Source organism: Phocoena phocoena, chromosome 14 (genome assembly GCF_963924675.1).
Source record: "Phocoena phocoena chromosome 14, mPhoPho1.1, whole genome shotgun sequence".
Lineage (NCBI taxonomy): Eukaryota > Metazoa > Chordata > Mammalia > Artiodactyla > Phocoenidae > Phocoena > Phocoena phocoena.
The window spans coordinates 54,621,130-54,637,941 of record NC_089232.1 but is presented as its reverse complement, the minus strand read 5'-3'; the positions used below and the strand labels follow the sequence as shown (position 1 = coordinate 54,637,941).

Below are 16,812 nucleotides of genomic sequence, written 5' to 3'. Positions count from 1 at the left end.
GCTGGTGGTTCTACCAGTCTGGGGCCCCAAGGGTGGCCTGATGGCTTCACTGGCACTGCCCTGGTAGTGGCTCCCTTCAGCGACCTTGCCCTCAAGTGACCCTCTGCTTGGGTTGTGGGCCCATGGCTCCAGGTTGCTTCATCTTTCTAAATCTAGGTGGAGGTAGCCGTGCCCCCATGGCTCTGCTGGGCAGGATAGAGCCCCCATAGCTTTGGGCAGTACCACTTTGATTTAGGCAGAGGTCAGTCATCTGGCCTGTTGAAACCCAGGCAATAACCCCATCCATCTACCACGTTTTGAAACTGAGGAGGCAGCCCTAATGATTCTAAGAAAATTCCCTCCTAGCTGTGATCCTGTGAAATCAAACAAATTATGTGCTTCCAAAATACAATGATGGGACATCATTGGAGTATAGTTGATTTATAATGCTGTGTTAGTTTCTGCTGTACAGCAAAGTGAATCAGTTATACATATACATGTATCCACTCTTTTTTAGATTCTTTTCCCATGTAGGTCATTACAGAGTATTGAGTAGAGTTCCCTGTGCTATACAATAGGTCCTTATTAGTTATCTATTTTATATATAGTAGTGTGTATATGTCAATCCCAATCTCCCAGTTTATCCCTCTCCCCTTTGCTCCCTGGTAACCATAAGTTTGTTTTCTACCTCTGTGACTCTTTATACTTCGTAAATTAGTTCGTTTGTACCTTTTTTTAGATTCTACATATAAGCGATATCATATGATATTTGTCTTTCTCTGACTTGCTTCACTTAGTATGATAATCTCTAGATCCATCCATGTTGCTGCAAATGGCATTATTTCATTCTTTTTATGGCTGGGTAATATTCCATTGTATGTAACACATCTTCTTTACCCATTCCTCTGTTGATGGACACTTAGGTTGCTTCCATGTGTTTCTTGGCTATTGTAAACAGTGCTGCAATGAACGTTGGGGTGCGTGTATCCTTTTGGATTATGGTTTTCTCCAGATGTATGCCCAATAGTGGGATTGCTGGATCATATGGTAGTTCTATTTTTAGTTTTTTAAGGAACCTCCATACTGTTCTCCATAGTGGTTATATCAATTTACATTCCCACCAACAGTGCAAGAGGGTTCCCTTTTCTCCACACCCTCTCCAGCATTTATTGTTTGTAGACTTTATGATGGTGGCTGTTCTGACCTGTGTGAGGTGATACCTCATTGTAGTTTTGCTTTGCATTTCTCTGATGATGAGTGATGTTGAGCATCTTTTAATGTGCTTTTTGGCCATCTGTATGTCTTCTTTGGAGAAATGTCTATTTAGATCTTCTGCCCATTTTTTGATTGTGGTGTTCGTTTTTTTGACATAGAGCTGCATGAGCTGTTTGTATATTTTGGAGATTAATTCCTTGTCAGTTGCTTCCTTTGCAAATATTTTTTCCCATTCTGTGGGTTGTCTTTTCATTTTGTTTATGGTTTCCTTTGCTGTGCAGAAGCTTTTAAGTTTACTTAGGTTGCATTTGTTTATTTTATTTTTTAAATTTATTTATTTTTGACTGTGTTGGGTCTTCGTTGCTGCATGCGAGCTTTCTCTAGTTGCAGTGAGGGAAGCTACTCTTCGTTGCGGTGTGCGGGCTTCTTACTGCGGTGGCTTCTCTTGTTGCAGAGCATGGGCTCTAGGTGTGCAGGCTTCAGTAGTTGTGGCGTGCGGGCTCAATAGTTGTGGCTCACGGGCTCTAGAGCACAGGCTCAGTAGTTGTGGCACACAGGCTTAGTTGCTCCTCGGCATGTGGGATCTTCCTGGACCAGGGCTCAAAACTGTGCCCCCGGGCTTCCCTGGTGGCACAGTGATTGAGAGTCCGCCTGCCGATTCAGGGGACACGGGTTCGTGCCCTGGTCTGGGAAGATCCCACATGCCGCGGAGCGGCTAGGCCCGTGAGCCATGGCCACTGAGCCTGCACATCCGGAGCCTGTGCTCTGCAACGGGAGAGGCCACAACAGTGAGAGGCCTGCATACCGCAAAAACAAACAAATAACAACAACAAAAAACTGTGTCCCCTGCATTGGCAGGTGGGTTCTTAACCACTGAGCCACCAGAGAAGCCCCTATTTTTGTTTTTATTTTCATTACTGTAGGAGGTGGATCAAAAAAGATATTGCTGCGATTAATGTCAAAGAGTGTTCTGCCTGTGTTTTCCTCTAAGAATTTAATAGTGTCTGGCCTTACATTTAGGTCTTTGATCCATTTCGAGTTTACTTTTTCTTTTTAAATAATTTATTTATTTATTTATTTTTGGCTGCGTTGGGTCTTCATTGCTGCACTCGGGCTTTCTCTAGTTGCAGAGAGAGGGGGCTACTCTTTGTTGCGGTGCGTGGGCTTCTCATTGTGGTGGCTTCTCTTGTTGCAGAGCATGGGCTCTAGGCGTGTGGGCTTCAGTAGTTGTAGCACGCAGGCTCAGTAGTTGTGGCTTGCAGGCTCTAGAGCGTAGGCTCGCAGACTCTAGAGTGCAGGGTCAGTAATTGTGGCTCATTGAATTTACTTTTGTGTATGGAGTTAGAGAGTGTTCTACTTTCATTTTTTACATGTAGCTGTCCAGTTTTCCCAGCACCACTTATTGAAGAGACTGTTTTTTTCTCCATTGTACACTCTTGCTTCCTTTGTCAGAGATTAATTGACCATAGGTGTGTGAGTTCATTTCTGGGCTTTCTGTACTGTCCCATTGATCTATGTGTCTGTTTTTGTGCCAGTACCATACTGTTTTGATTACTGTAGCCTTGTAGTGTAGTCTGAAGTCAGGAAGTGTGATTCCTTCAGCTCTGTTTTTCTTTCTCAGGATTGCTTTGGCTATTCAGGGTTTTTTGTGTTTCTATATAAAATTTAGAATTTTTGTCCTAGTTTTGTGAAAAATGCCATTGGTAATTTGATAGGGATTACATTGAATCTGTAGATTGCTTTGGGTAGTATGGTTATTTTGACAATATTGATTCTTCTAATCCAAGGACATGGCATATCCTTCCATCTGTTTGTGTCATCTCTGATTTCTTTTGTCAGCATCTTATAGTTTTCAGAGTAGAGGTCTTTTGTCTCCTTAGGTAGGTTTATTCCTAGGTATTTTATTCTTTATGATGTGATTTTCCTTGATTTCTCTTTCTGATCATTCATTGTTAGTGTTTACAAATGCAAGAGATTTCTGTGTATTAATTTTATATCATGCAACTTTACCGAATTCATTGATGAGCTCTGGTAGTTTTCTGGTAGCATCTTTAGGATTTTTTATGTATAGTATCGTTTCATCTGCAAACAGTGAAAGTTTTACTTCTTTTCCAATTTGGATTCGTTTTATTTGTTTTTCTTTTCTGATTGTCATGGCTAGAACTTCCAAAGCTATGTTGAATAAAAGTGGTGACAATGGGCATCCTTGCCTTGTTCCTGATCTTAGAGGGAATGCTTTCAGCTTTTCACCATTGAGAACGATGTTAGCTGTGGAGCCCTGATGATCTCTGAATTACGTTTATGGTCCTTCTTTCCTTGTCTTGAAGAATAGCCCATCACAGCCATATAGTCCTGTCCTGTAAAATCTAAGTCCAACAGCCTTCCTCATTCCTTCTTCTTCATTTTAAACGGACTGTTTTCCTGCTGGGGTGGCTGATTCATTCTGTGGTTCAAACCCATACTAATCTCAATCACAAGGTGGCTTGGCCACACCCTGTTCTCTCTGGAACAAGCTTTCTCATTTCTTTCAATATGGATAGGCTGAAAATTTTCCGTTTCTGCATCCTCTTTGGTTAACAATTCCATCTCTAAGTCATTCTCTCTTTTCACATTTTACTATAAGCATTCAAAAAGAACCAGGCCACTCCTTAAACACTTGGCTTAGAAATTTCCTCAGCTATATATCCAATTTCATCACTCATAAGTTCTCCTTTCCACAAAACACTAGGACATGAACACAGTTCAGCAAAGCTCTTTACCACTTTATAACAAGGATCACTTTTCCTCCAGTTTCCAATGACATGTTCCTCATGTCCGTCTGAGACTTTAACAGAAGAACCTTTACCATCTGTCATTTCTACCAACATTCTGTTCACAATCCTTAGGTACACTTTCCAAGAAGATTGAGGCTTTCTCTATAGCTTTCCTGTTCTCTTTCTGAGCTCTCACCAGAATTGCTTTTAATGGTTCGATCATGGCAATGTAGGTTTTTTCTACTATGCACCTTAGAATTCTCCCAGTCTCTATCTGTTACCCAGTTCCAAAGTTGCTTCTGCATTTTTAGATATTTGTTACAGAGGCACTGCACTCTCAGTACCAATTTTCTGTCTTAGTCTGTTTGGGTTGCTATAACAAAATACAACAGACTCTGTAGTTTACAAACAATAGAAATCTATTTTGCCCAGTTCTGGAGGCTGGAAGTCTGATACCAGGATTCCAGCAAGATCAGGTTAGGGCCCTCTTCTGAGTTGCAGAGTTCCTGTATTTTCACCTGGCAGAAGGGGCTGGGAGCTCTGTGCGATCTCTATTATAAAAGCCCAGTCATGAGCGGTCCACCCTCAGGATTTAATCACCATTACATTGGGCACTCCGATTCCAACACGTGAATTTTGGAGGGACACAAACATTCAGATCACAGTGGTCCTCTTGAGAAACTATTAAATCTTTCTAAAAATTATTATTATTAAAACTTTGTCTTTTTAGAGCAGCTTAGGGTTCACAGAATAATTGGGTGGAAGATACAAATTTCTTATATAATCCCTGCCCCCACACATGTATAGCCTTCCCTATTATGAACATTCCTCCACCAGAATGGTACATGTTACAAATTGTTGACCCTACATAGACACATCATTGTCTCCCCAAGTTCATAGTTTTACTCTTGCTGTTGTACATTGCATGGGCTTGGACAATGTATAATGACATGTATCCATCATTATGGTATCATACAGAGCATTTCCACAGCCCTAAAAAGCTTCTGTGCTCTTTTTATTCATCCCTCCCCACCCCAATCCCTGGCAACCACTGATCTCTTTATTGTCTCCATAGTTTTCCAGAATGTTATATAGTTGGAGTCATACTTTATGTAGCCTTTTTAGATTGGTTTCTTTCACTTAATAATATGTATTTAAGTTTCCTCCATGCCTTTTCATAGCTTAATAGCTTATTTCCTTTTAGCCCTAAATAATATTTCATTGTCTGGATATACAACAGTTTATCCAGTCATCTACTGAAGGAAGTCCATCTTGGTGGCTTCCAAGTTTTGGCAGTTATGAATAAAACTGCTATAAATATCTGTGTGCAAGTTTTTTTTAAAAGATATTTTTTAAATTAATTAATTATTTATTTTTGGCTGCATTGGGTCTCCATTGCTGCACGCGGGCTTTCTCTAGTTGAGGCAAGTGGGGGCTACTCTTCATTGGGGTGCGCAGGCTTCTCATTGCGGTGGCTTCTCTTGTTGTGGAGCATGGGCTCTAGGCGCATGGGCTTCAGTAGTTGTGGCACGTGGGCTCAGTAGTTGTGGCTCGTGGGCTCTAGAGCACAGGCTCTGTAGTTGTGGCACGTGGGCTCAGTAGTTGTGGCTCGTGGGCTCTAGAGCACAGGCTCCGTAGTTGTGGCACATGGGCTTAGTTGCTCCGTGGCATGTGGGATATTACTGGACCAGGGGTCGAACCCATGTCCCCTGTATTGGCAGGCAGATTCTTAACCACTGCACCACCAGGGATGTCCCTGTGTGCAAATTTTTATGTGAACATAAGTTTTCAACTCCTTTGGGTAAATACCAAGGAGCACACTTGCTGGATAGTATGGTAAGAGTATGTTTAATTTTATAAGAAACCATAAAAATGTCTTCCAAAGTAGCTGTATCATTTTGCATTCCCATGAGCAATGAATGAGAGTTCCTGTTGCTCCACATTCTTGCTAGCATTTGGTGTTGTCAATGTTCTGGATTTTGGCCATTCTAATAGGTATGTCAGTCGTTTTTTTTTTACTAGCAAAATTTTACAGAGTAGCAATCTGTTTGTGAATTTTCCTATTTTTCCTGACAATCTCAAAAATATTCAAAATTGAGGCTATGGCTGCACAAGTGCAAAAGTTCCCCTGAAAACACAAGTAGTTGCTTTGCAGAGGTGATGATTATTAGCATATTGTCAGTAGTGAAAGAATGTGGTGTTGGCATGTGCATGCCAGCTCGTTTTTTGGATAAGGAATATCCTAGACAGGAGACACCATGCTTGTCCAACTGCTTGACATAATGCTGCAGTCTGTAACGATGACTCAATAAAATGCTTTTAGACAGCAATATTTGCTTATTAAACATTTGAAATAGCTTCACAAAAATTAAAGGTGACATGATGTCCATAGAATGCACTTGGGAAGTATCTATTTACATATCCAAATATTTGAAACCTCTTCCAGAATCTAGATCCCTGCAGTAAACTTCCTTTTAAAAAATGCTGCCATGTGGACAGGAAGTTAAATTGACATATATGGTGATATCGGAATGTTTTACATTTTTATTATCCAACAGAAATATAAAGTAAGACACATGTAATTAACAAATTTCCTAAATAAATAAAATAAAGCTAAAAAGAAATCTTCCATTAAATAAAAGAAAGATTTAAAAAAAATCTTCCATAGGGAATTCCCTGGCGGTCCAATGTTTAGGACTTGGCACTTTCACTGCCGGGTCCAGGTTCAATCCCTAGTCAAGGAACTAAGATCCCACAAGCCACACGGCACAGCCAAAATAAATAAATAAATAAAAGAATGCTAAAAATTTCTAATAACATGAATAAACTGTAAAATAAACAGTTGACATTAATTTTAATGTTATATTTTATTTAATGCAACATATCCAAAATATTATCATTTCATTGTTGAGTCAGTATGAACAATTACTGAGATTTTTATACTTTTTATACTAGGTTTTCAAATAATATTATTGAATGGAGTGTGTATTTTATACTTATGCTACATGTCAATTTGGACTAGCCACATTTCAAGCACTCCTGGACAACACAGTCCTATTATTTCCCAGCCCTCTGTCATTTTCTGAACCATTTGAAGGCAAGAAAATCAGTGTGTCATTGAAATAATGTCCAAATGCCCTGAGCTGGCACACACCATCCATCATTACTATCATCTTCTCGGGAGTCAGTCCATTAAAAGTAATAGCCATATCTGAACAGCAGGCTTCTGCTACTTGCTGAGGGTTACTAGACATTGTCTCTTGAATAAGACATGCAGTAGTTTTGTATTTATAAATAGAGTTCTTCCTTCAGAATCCTCTGCATTTTCTGCAAGAACTCCTGCATATTTCATGCAGACTGCCAGTTGCTTATCTTCAGATAACTTCCAAATCACACTTTGATCTGCACACTTTTCAGACTTATTCAGAAGTCTGTTAAGTCCTTTCATAACTCTATACTTAAAACAATTTCTTCTCCCATAGTCACATATTCAAGGTCACCAGATGTTATAGTGTGGCCCAGATAGAAAGGTTGTGATGCATCCCTAGTAAACAGAAGGTACTTTATTTTCAATGACAGTAAATGTAGTGGGATGTGGAGGAAAGAACCAGTTGTCGTTGTTGCCGTGCTTCCCAAAGACATATTTGTACCTTTTCCTTATCTGTGTCCACATGTCATTTTTTATCTTAAACAAACCATCATTTTCAGTACTGTAGCCCTCTTTTTTGTCACAGTGTTTGGCCTAAATCTCTTACAGTACAGCCCTATAATACTCATCATTGGGTTCTACAAGGATGGCAGAGTAAATACAGATACTTTTACTGAGCTCCATGCGTTCCACTTCTGAAATGTTTAAGAAATCTTTTGTGTTAGGTGGGTGAAGGTGATGATGCTCATGGTCTTGAGTTTTATCTGTGTCGAATGGTAATTGGCCCAAACATAGTTATCAAAACAGCAAATTCTCCCAACCAGTGTACCCTTAAGAAATGATACAGTACACTCATAACAGAAACCATCTTTCAGGCATTGAGAACAGAGCACACCTCAGTTGGGGTCCCTGTCGCCCAGGCAGTCCAGAGAGGGCAGCTCCCTGCTGGGCCGTTGTAGCTGCAGGAGGCCGCTTCTCTGTGGTTTTCAAGAAGGGGACAGATCTGGAGTGTTGGCTATGGGGGTGGTACCCAGGGTGCTGTGAGTTTGAGATGTTCTGGAAGTTCAGGGCGTCTGGGAATATCAGCCAACAATAAAATTGATAGAGTCTGAGCCACAGACTGAGCCACAGACGGCTCTAGTGTTGACCAGACTTCAATACTCAGCAAAAAATTTAGTTTTACATCCTGGTTGTGTATGATGTTAACTGCATTGGGTCCTATTTAATACTTTTGTTTATTTTACTTATAATATTCATTTTACTATTTAACTCTCCAAACTTTTTTTAATTCCCCACCCTCTAAAATCTCCAAACTTTCTCTTCTCCACAGAACTTTAAAAAAATACCCAGATATTTTTCCATTCTCTGTGCTGTATGCTTTTGTGGACGTGTGTGTTTAATCAGAGTATCTTCTATACTCTTTCCATCATGATCTGTAAGAATTAAAACTCCTCAGTTGTGACATAAACATACCACCTATGGAGCTTATGAGAATACAACACTTTCTGATATCACTGGGACTTTTTTTTTCTATATTAAGCCTGTGTCAATGTATCTTTTTTTTTTGCGGTACGCGGGGCTCTCACTGTTGTGACCTCTCCCGCTGTGGAGCACAGGCTTCGGACGCGCAGGCTCAGCGGCCATGGCTCACGGGCCCAGCAGCTCTGCAGCATGTGGGATCTTCCCGGACCACGGCACGAACCCATGTCCCCTGCATTGGCAGGCGGACTCCCAACTACTGCGCCACCAGGGAAGCCTGAAATGTCTATTTTTGATCAACAAATCAAATATGACATTTGAGGTCTTACGATTCTCTTAGATTTAATTTATTGTTCTCAATATGTGTTAACCAGTGATTTCTAACATATAGTCCAATGAAGAAAATTCTATTGATGAATACTCATGTAGTATCTATTACATTGTATTAAAAGTATCAAACCTTTGGTATTTAGTTTGATCCATTTTTAAATATGCCCTGAAAGAGCTTTTAATGTGCTAAATTGTATGAAATCATATTCACTGAAGTACTTTAAATGTTCTTAAAGAATTCCAAAAGGGAAATATGAATTTTTCTATTTTTTATATCTTTTCTCACTTTTCAGATGCAGCAACTGGAGAGACAAGTTATTGATGCTGAACGTCAAGCAGAAAAAGCTTTTCAACAGGTCGGGTATAGTTTTAGTTAAAAAATTGTTTTCTGCCTCTACCAGTATAAACATTGTTTTTCCCAAAACAATCCTGAAAATAGTCTTCAGCTGTCCTCCTCATTTTATCATTTTTATTGTTCATGAGCTGGTTCCATAGAGAAAATGGAGAATCTAACTTTGTTTTGCCCCTTAATAAATTTTCAAAAGGACAAAAATGCTTCTATTTGGAAGTTTTATCTTACTTATGAAAAAAATCAAATATGACTTTTATGGTTATGCCTAACCATAATGACAGTTTATGTATAAATATGTTCATGGCAGCTTTATTTATAGTAATAAAGAGTTGGAGATAATATGAATGCCATTTTGTAGGAGAATGAATTAGAGAACCGTATCTATTCCATGAAATATTAAACAACAATTAAAAATAACTATTACGGGCTTCCCTGGTGGTGCAGTGGTTGAGAGTCCGCCTGCCAATGCAGGGGACACAGGTTCGTGCCCTGGTCCGAGAAGATCCCACATGCTGCGGAGCGGCTGGGCCCGTGAGCCATGGCCGCTGAGCCTGCGCCTCCGGAGCCTGTGCTCCACAATGGGAGAGGCCACAATAGTGAGAGGCCCGCGTACAGCAATAAAACAAAAAACTATTACAAAGAATATATGCAAATATGGAAAAATGCTTAGTTATATTAGGAATAATATTTACAGATTTTTATATTTAACATGATGTTATATTTAACATTCATATTTTTATTTTTGTTTTATTTAACAACAACAAAAAATTTGTGTTTGTGGAATTATGGATTATTGGTTTTTTTATTCTGTGTATTCATACTTTCTAGTTTTTGATTTTGGTACTACTTTTACTTTAAAAAATAATCTTTTGATAAATCACTTAACCCTTTCTGGGCCTTGACAACAGTAAAATGAGCGGTTTGGATGAGCCCACCAGCCTTAAAGTTTGTCTAAGGAGCCTAAATTGATAATTTCACATTTTATGAAAAGATCTCTGTCAGATTCAGTCAAGTCAAGAATTTCAGAAGTCTTAAATACAAAATTATTTCTTCCAAGGAGTGTATCTTCAATTTCTTATACTTGCTCTAAGTTTGTCATGTTTCTTCCTTCAGTTTGAGTATTACCAAATCTTGTTTTCACCTAAAAGATTTAATTTTACTCCGTAGATTGTTTTAGTGGCTTGACTAAGTTAACCCAATTTAACCTAATCCTTAATTTTCTTAAATTAATTATACTTGAAGATAAAATCTTAAAACTTTATTGTGCAAAATTTCAACCACTACAGGAGCAGAGAACATAGTATAATGAAGCCCTGTCATCACCTTCAGCAGTTAGTTGATGCACAGCTAGTATATACCTCCACCCACTTCTTCCCTACCCCCACGCTAGGTTATTTTGAAACAAGTCCCAGATATTATATCATTCCACCCAACAGTATTTCAGCAACTCATCTACAAACAAAGACTTAAAAATCATAGCTACAGTACCATCACCCCACCGAAAGATTACCAATAATTTTTTAAAACCTCAAATGTAGATTTTGATACAAGTACTAGTAGTAATGGTAAGGATGTATGATTTGCTTGTTTTTTTTGGTTTTTTTTTGGCAGTACGTGGGCCTCTCACTGTTGTGGCCTCTCCCGTTGTGGAGCACAGGCTCCGGACGTGCAGGCCCAGCGGCCATGGCTCACGGGCCCAGCCGCTCCATGGCATGTGGGATCTTCCCGGACCGGGGCACGAACCCGTGTCCCCTGCATCAGCAGGAGGACTCTCAACCACTGCGCCACCAGGGAAGCCCTGCTTGGTTTTTTTGTATTTTATATTCTTTAGTTGATGGGACCAAATAGTAATTACTCTACCTATACCTATAAAAAGCCAATAATTAACAGTAAAGTCATTAAAGGTCACTTACATTCTAAAAGAAAGACTCTTGTGTTTATATCACTCTCTGTCACTCTACACCAAATGTCTTTTTCTGTGGTGGGCCATATATGTGCGTCCCTATTCAGCCTTCAGCCTTTTGCAGCATACGTTTGTCATTTTGTTGACCTCTCTGACTTTCATGTCTCCTTCCCTTTCTTTCCCTTTCTGACTTTGGCCTTTCCTGGTGACATCTCTCTTTATCTCTGTACCCATGGCTGTCTCTATACGTTTCTCTGTCTATTCTTTCCTAGCTTTCTTTTCCCTTCCCTTCCCTTCCCTTTTTCTCCTTTAACTGCTCGTATTATAGGAAAAAAAAAAAAAGAAGGAAATTGAAGATGGTTTTGTTTTGCCTTAAGTTAAAAGTCTAAATTCATATATGCAGCAAATTTATTTAGCTCTGAAAATTAAACTAAATGGAGAATTTTTTAATTTGTGATTTTCATTCTTTTTACCCCTTCGGTTCACTGGATCTTGAAAAAAAAAGGAATCCCCATTCTCAACTCAAGGGAAGCAAACCGTGGCAGTTTGTAGCCATCAGGGCCCAACCACTGATCTCAATAAGTTAACAGGAAGAATATCTTATTTGAAGTTGTCCTTTGAGGATATCAAATGTAAAGTTATTTAATTCTATGTGCCACATTTTTAAGCAAAATTATACAATGATTGGTTATTTTAGATATACTGCCTTAAATCAACACCCCCCCAAAAGAGTGAGAATTGAAGATCTCTTTATAATCTGTAGATATTTCTTTTTGTCATACACTTTAAATTTATACAGTACCTATTTTTGTTATGCTTCAGAAGAATTTTTTCTTAAATATGTCATAATGAATCTAAAAGTTAACAGGAAATATAAACAGAGAGCAGATGAATTCTAATGTACTGACTATATTACTTTTTTTTTTTTTGCCTTTGCAAGACTAAGTAAATATTATTAACTTAGAGTAACTGAATCCTTCACTGTCTTTAACAGTTTCCATGGGACTATGGCCTATCTGCTGTTCATGTTGCTTAAATTCATAATTTATCCTTTGTCATTGAGCCATATCCTAAGACTTAAACTGTATTTATACTAACCTAGAAAGAATGTTTCACCACTAAAAGCAGTAGTCAGCTGAAACAGCTCAGCTCTACACTTTAGCTTTGTACATTTTTCTCCTTGTTTATTAATGTGTGGGCATCACTTGCATAATCACTAAATAAGTTGCTGATAGACAAAAGAATTAAACATTCTTCCAGAGAAATCTTGGCAGTCTTTTTACTTGATGCTGTAGTACATCTTTATTGTTATTGTTCACAAATTTTGAAAGCAGTACGTGCAGATCAACCCAGTACTACTTATGAGAACTCTTGTGAGGCAGAAAAGCAGCAAATAGCACATTTGGGAGACACTGATAAACAGGATTCCTTCTCAAGTATCTGATTAGTTAGGTATATAATACAATCTAATACACTAATTTATGCTAACCAAAGAGGGCTAGATAATTTCCCCTGTAGGAGTTTGTCTTTTCAATTCTGTCCTTCTAGACTCAGTCGCTTGCGTGTATTTGATTCAGGCTTGGTAGGAGTTGGATTTAAATTTCCTTCTGACCATTCTAATATGTGGACTCATCTGCCTTTTATAAAGTTGGTTCTTAGTATCCAAGTTATTTTTGGTTCTTAGTAAATGATAACTACTCAGTCATCCTAACATCCAAGACCGTGTAATGATTTGCTTCATTACATGGAAACCTACTTTATCCAGTGACGTTCCCTTTCACCTTCAGTGAGAATGGGCCTGGCCTTACTGCATAAATTTTGGAGCACTATGCTGAAATAACTATGTTTAAAATATGATTAGAATGATTAATTAATTTGCAATAAATTTTTAACTGGAAAATGGTCTGGGATTCAAAATACTCTTAACAGTTTCATCATTGTATTTTGGAATGATTAAGTATCTTTGTCATGTCACTGCGATACTTATACAGGAATAGAAACTTACACCCCCCACTCAGAAGTATAGTCACATCTTGATTACCTGTAGTGGGGGAGGGAGGGATGAAGTTAGAAATGAGAAGAAGGAAATATTGATATGGATAGTTACAATGCAGAAAATATTTGCAGTTTCTGCTTTCTCCAGGATAGACAAGAAAATGGAAAATAGCACTGGAAGTTGTGTCAGGGTCCCCAAGACTACCCTCAGGTTTGATGATTCACCAGAAAGACTCATGAAATCCTGAAAAGCTGTTATACTCATGGTTATGGTTTATTACAGTGAAAGCATACAGATTAACATCAGCAAAGGAAAAATACACATAGGGCAGAGTCCAGGAGACACCAGGTACAAGCTTCCACTTGTCCTCTCACAGTGGAATTGCACAGGAATGCACTTGATTCTCCCATCAGTGATGTGGGACAACACATATGAAGTATTGCCAACCAAGATTGTTCATCCGAGCCTAGGTGTCCAGGATTTTTATTGGTGGGCGGGGTGGGGAAGGGTCAGTCTTATAAGCACGAAATGCATGCATAACCCACCTTAGCTACTCAACTTCCAACCCCCCCAGAGGTCAAACTTGATACAGTGTGGCCCATGACCCAGGTAAGTAAACAAAAAAGGTATTCAGTATAAGTCACACTGTTAGCATAAACTATCTGGTGTGGCCCAGTATATCAGCTATATAAAGACAGTCTTATCAGGCAGAATATTCCAGGGGCTCAGAGGTTATTTCCCAGCAGACAGTCAAAGGCTAGTTCTTTCTTTGGAATGTACAGGGTTTGAGCACCCCAAGTCTGCTGAATTAACCCTTCATTGCACAAAAGCTCAGAATCAACAAGACTTTCGGGAAATAGCTGAGCAGTGTGCTGAGGGGGTAGGTAGATGCAACCAGAGGCTCTCCTGGAAGTAAAGGAGGAAGGTAGCCTGAAAGTACAAAACATTCCTCACTAGAGGATATCCACATATTGGTAACTGCAAGAGTTTATCCAACAACTAATTTGAATTCATAGGTGTGTGTTACTGGCCAGTCTCCGAGTCGTTAAAATTGTATAATTCAAGTTAAATGAATGGTAAAAGATCTGACCTATGTTCTGTGTACTTGTGGTAAGATATTTTTAAAGGCTGCTTAGTTTTTCTGTAGGCCTCTTAACTTCTCTGCAGATTTCTTATTCATACTAATTGCCAAGGAAGGCCGGTGAATCCTGTGGAACTTGGTCCTAACAGGGCCAGCTGGAAGAAGGTTGCCTGTAACTGCTTTGTGATCTCTCTCCTGCAGGGATGTTGCCACCTTTGTCAATGTTTTTCTTGCCCAGGAAAGTTGTTTATCTAAAAGTAATAGTCGAATGAAACAGTTGCACAAGACAAAGGTACAGCCAAGGAGCTCTGACTCTAGCATTCATTCGTAGAATGAGAACACCTTTCAAGTTGAATGTGTTTTTCAGGGAAGAAGAAGGTCCTGGAAAAATAGTTTTCCAGGACCATAGGCCTTTTCTAAGCAATAATAGGACAATTTTATGTGGTAGCCCAATGTCCATAGGGTGGCTTGCTCCAGTTTAATAAAAGGAGACTGTCGATGTAGGTCCGGTAATATTTATTTTTATTAATTTTGTCTTTCTGGAGTATTATGATCTATTACTCCCTCCTTGATGGAGGACTAGCATTTTGCACTTGGTCTCTGCTCTTCTTTCCCTGCTTCCGCAGCTACAGAATACCCTGCATGGAACTGGCTGTACCATTTTAAGACTGACCTTTGGTATTTGCTGTCCAGCTCTCTGTCCTGCTCTGGCTTTTTTCATGACAGCATCTCTGATATAGGCCTTTGTCCTTGACCTCTTGGTCTGAAGTTCCTTCAGAAAGCCTGCTATATTATGTTAAAAAATCTAAATCTTAAAATAACTTAAAATTATCATTTGGATAGTAGAATATATTTTTTCTCCTATTTTTTGGATCTGCTTTTATTTTCATAGCTTCCAGCCATGTGGGTGGTATTTAAATAGGACAGTTTTGGCATTTGAGTTGAATTTACATTTATACAGTGAACCCACAGATGAAACTTTGTATTCATAGTTAAAAAAACAAAACCAAACTAACCTTAACACCCTCCTTCTAGAAACCCTCATTAATCAAGTATTTTTGAGCTTTAAGTAAGTTCCTTTTTGATTTTTTAGAGATGTTTTATAAGACTTTTCATCTTACCTATCATCTTTAATTTCTCAAATGCCTTTACATATTTTTCTTCTTTGCCCCCTATAATCTAAAACATTACTAAGATTACATTCTTACCTATTTGGAGTATATAGAATAAAAGTTTTAATATTGTATACAGTGCCCAGTACTTTATTTTCTTTCTTACTAACATTAACATCACACATATCTCTTCAAACATTTCATATGCCCAAATGTGTTTTGCAGAAGATCCAAGCAGAGCCAGTATATCTTAGATATTAAAATTGAGGCACCACAACCCCTAGCTGTACAGCGATCTATTTTATCTTGCTTTATTTTTCCCGTTACCCTTATTGCCATCTGTAACAAACTGTGTGATTTTTAGTCATTACAATATTTGTGATCTCTCTTACCCACTAGAATGTAATTTCTATGCAGGTAGAGATTTGGGGGTCTGCTTTATTCACTGATGTCTTCCCAGGACCTGGTATAGACCTGGCACTTGGCAGGTGTTCATTGAATATTTGTTAAAGTATTGAATCAATAAACCCTCACGGAATGTACTCTCCTACCTATATCTTGACTGTCATACTTTTTTACTCTCTATGATTTCATCATTGGGGTTTTAAGGTTCTTTTTTGGTTTGTTTTTAATATTTATTTATTTATTTGGCTGCGGGTCTTAGTTGTGGCATGCGGGTCTTAGTTGTGGCATGCGGGATCTTCCCTGCGGCGCTTGGGTTCTTCATTGTGGAAAGCGGGCTTCTCTCTAGTTGTGGCGTGTGGGCTCCAGAGCACGTGGGCTCAGTAGTTGCAGTGCGTGGCCTCTCTATTTGTGGCACATGGGCTCCAGAGCGTGCGGGCTCAGTAGTTGCAGTGCGCAGGCTCAGTTGCCCCATGGCATGTGGGATCTTAGTTCCCCGACCAGGGATTGAACCAGCATCCCCTGCATTGGAAGGCAGATTCTTAACCACTGCACCACCAGGGAAGTTCCTTTAAGGTTCTTTTGTTTTACTTTTGCTTTCTGTTGTATATGTGTACCTTTTTCAGCTAAGTTCAGTTTTTTTTCCCAAGATGTGTTATTATACTAGGTCATCCAGTATGAGTCTTATCTTACCACTCAATGTCTGTACTTGATATTCTTACTTTTTTATAAAATATGAAAAAATGAGAGCTGGAAGCTTTCTAATTCTATGCTCACATGAAATACTTTGCATATTATCATTGATCTAGTTAACATGTGCATTTCTTTACATGATAGCAATATTATGAGAATCTTTCATGTACCCTCATGCACCTCAGGGGTAACATCACTTAGCAAAATAGCCTTCAGACTTTATAATTGTTAAATACATTAAAACTTGCTGTTCAATGTTTTCCTTTTATGACGATACTTTTTAGGGATTTAATGTTAAAGTAAACTTCTGAATTTAATACTATGATAAATTAAGTACGTGAATAGTTTTAATATTTTATCCTCTGAATT

The 16,812-nt window shown here is 38.8% G+C and overlaps 2 protein-coding genes across 2 annotated transcripts in view; one reads left to right on the top strand and one right to left on the bottom strand.

Moving 5' to 3' along the window:
* The window catches only part of PLEKHH2 (pleckstrin homology, MyTH4 and FERM domain containing H2), a 99,607-nt gene that overhangs the window by 17,540 nt on the left and 65,255 nt on the right, over positions 1-16,812 (top strand). Inside the window, exon 2 of the mRNA XM_065891295.1 lies at positions 9,198-9,260. Coding sequence (XP_065747367.1) covers positions 9,198-9,260 — 63 coding nt within the window. The remainder of the gene's footprint in view (positions 1-9,197; positions 9,261-16,812) is intronic.
* Positions 6,977-7,963, bottom strand: C1GALT1C1L (C1GALT1 specific chaperone 1 like). Its single transcript, XM_065891573.1, is given in 5 exon segments — positions 6,977-7,227; positions 7,230-7,397; positions 7,400-7,512; positions 7,514-7,858; positions 7,860-7,963. Coding segments are annotated over 5 exon segments (981 nt in total).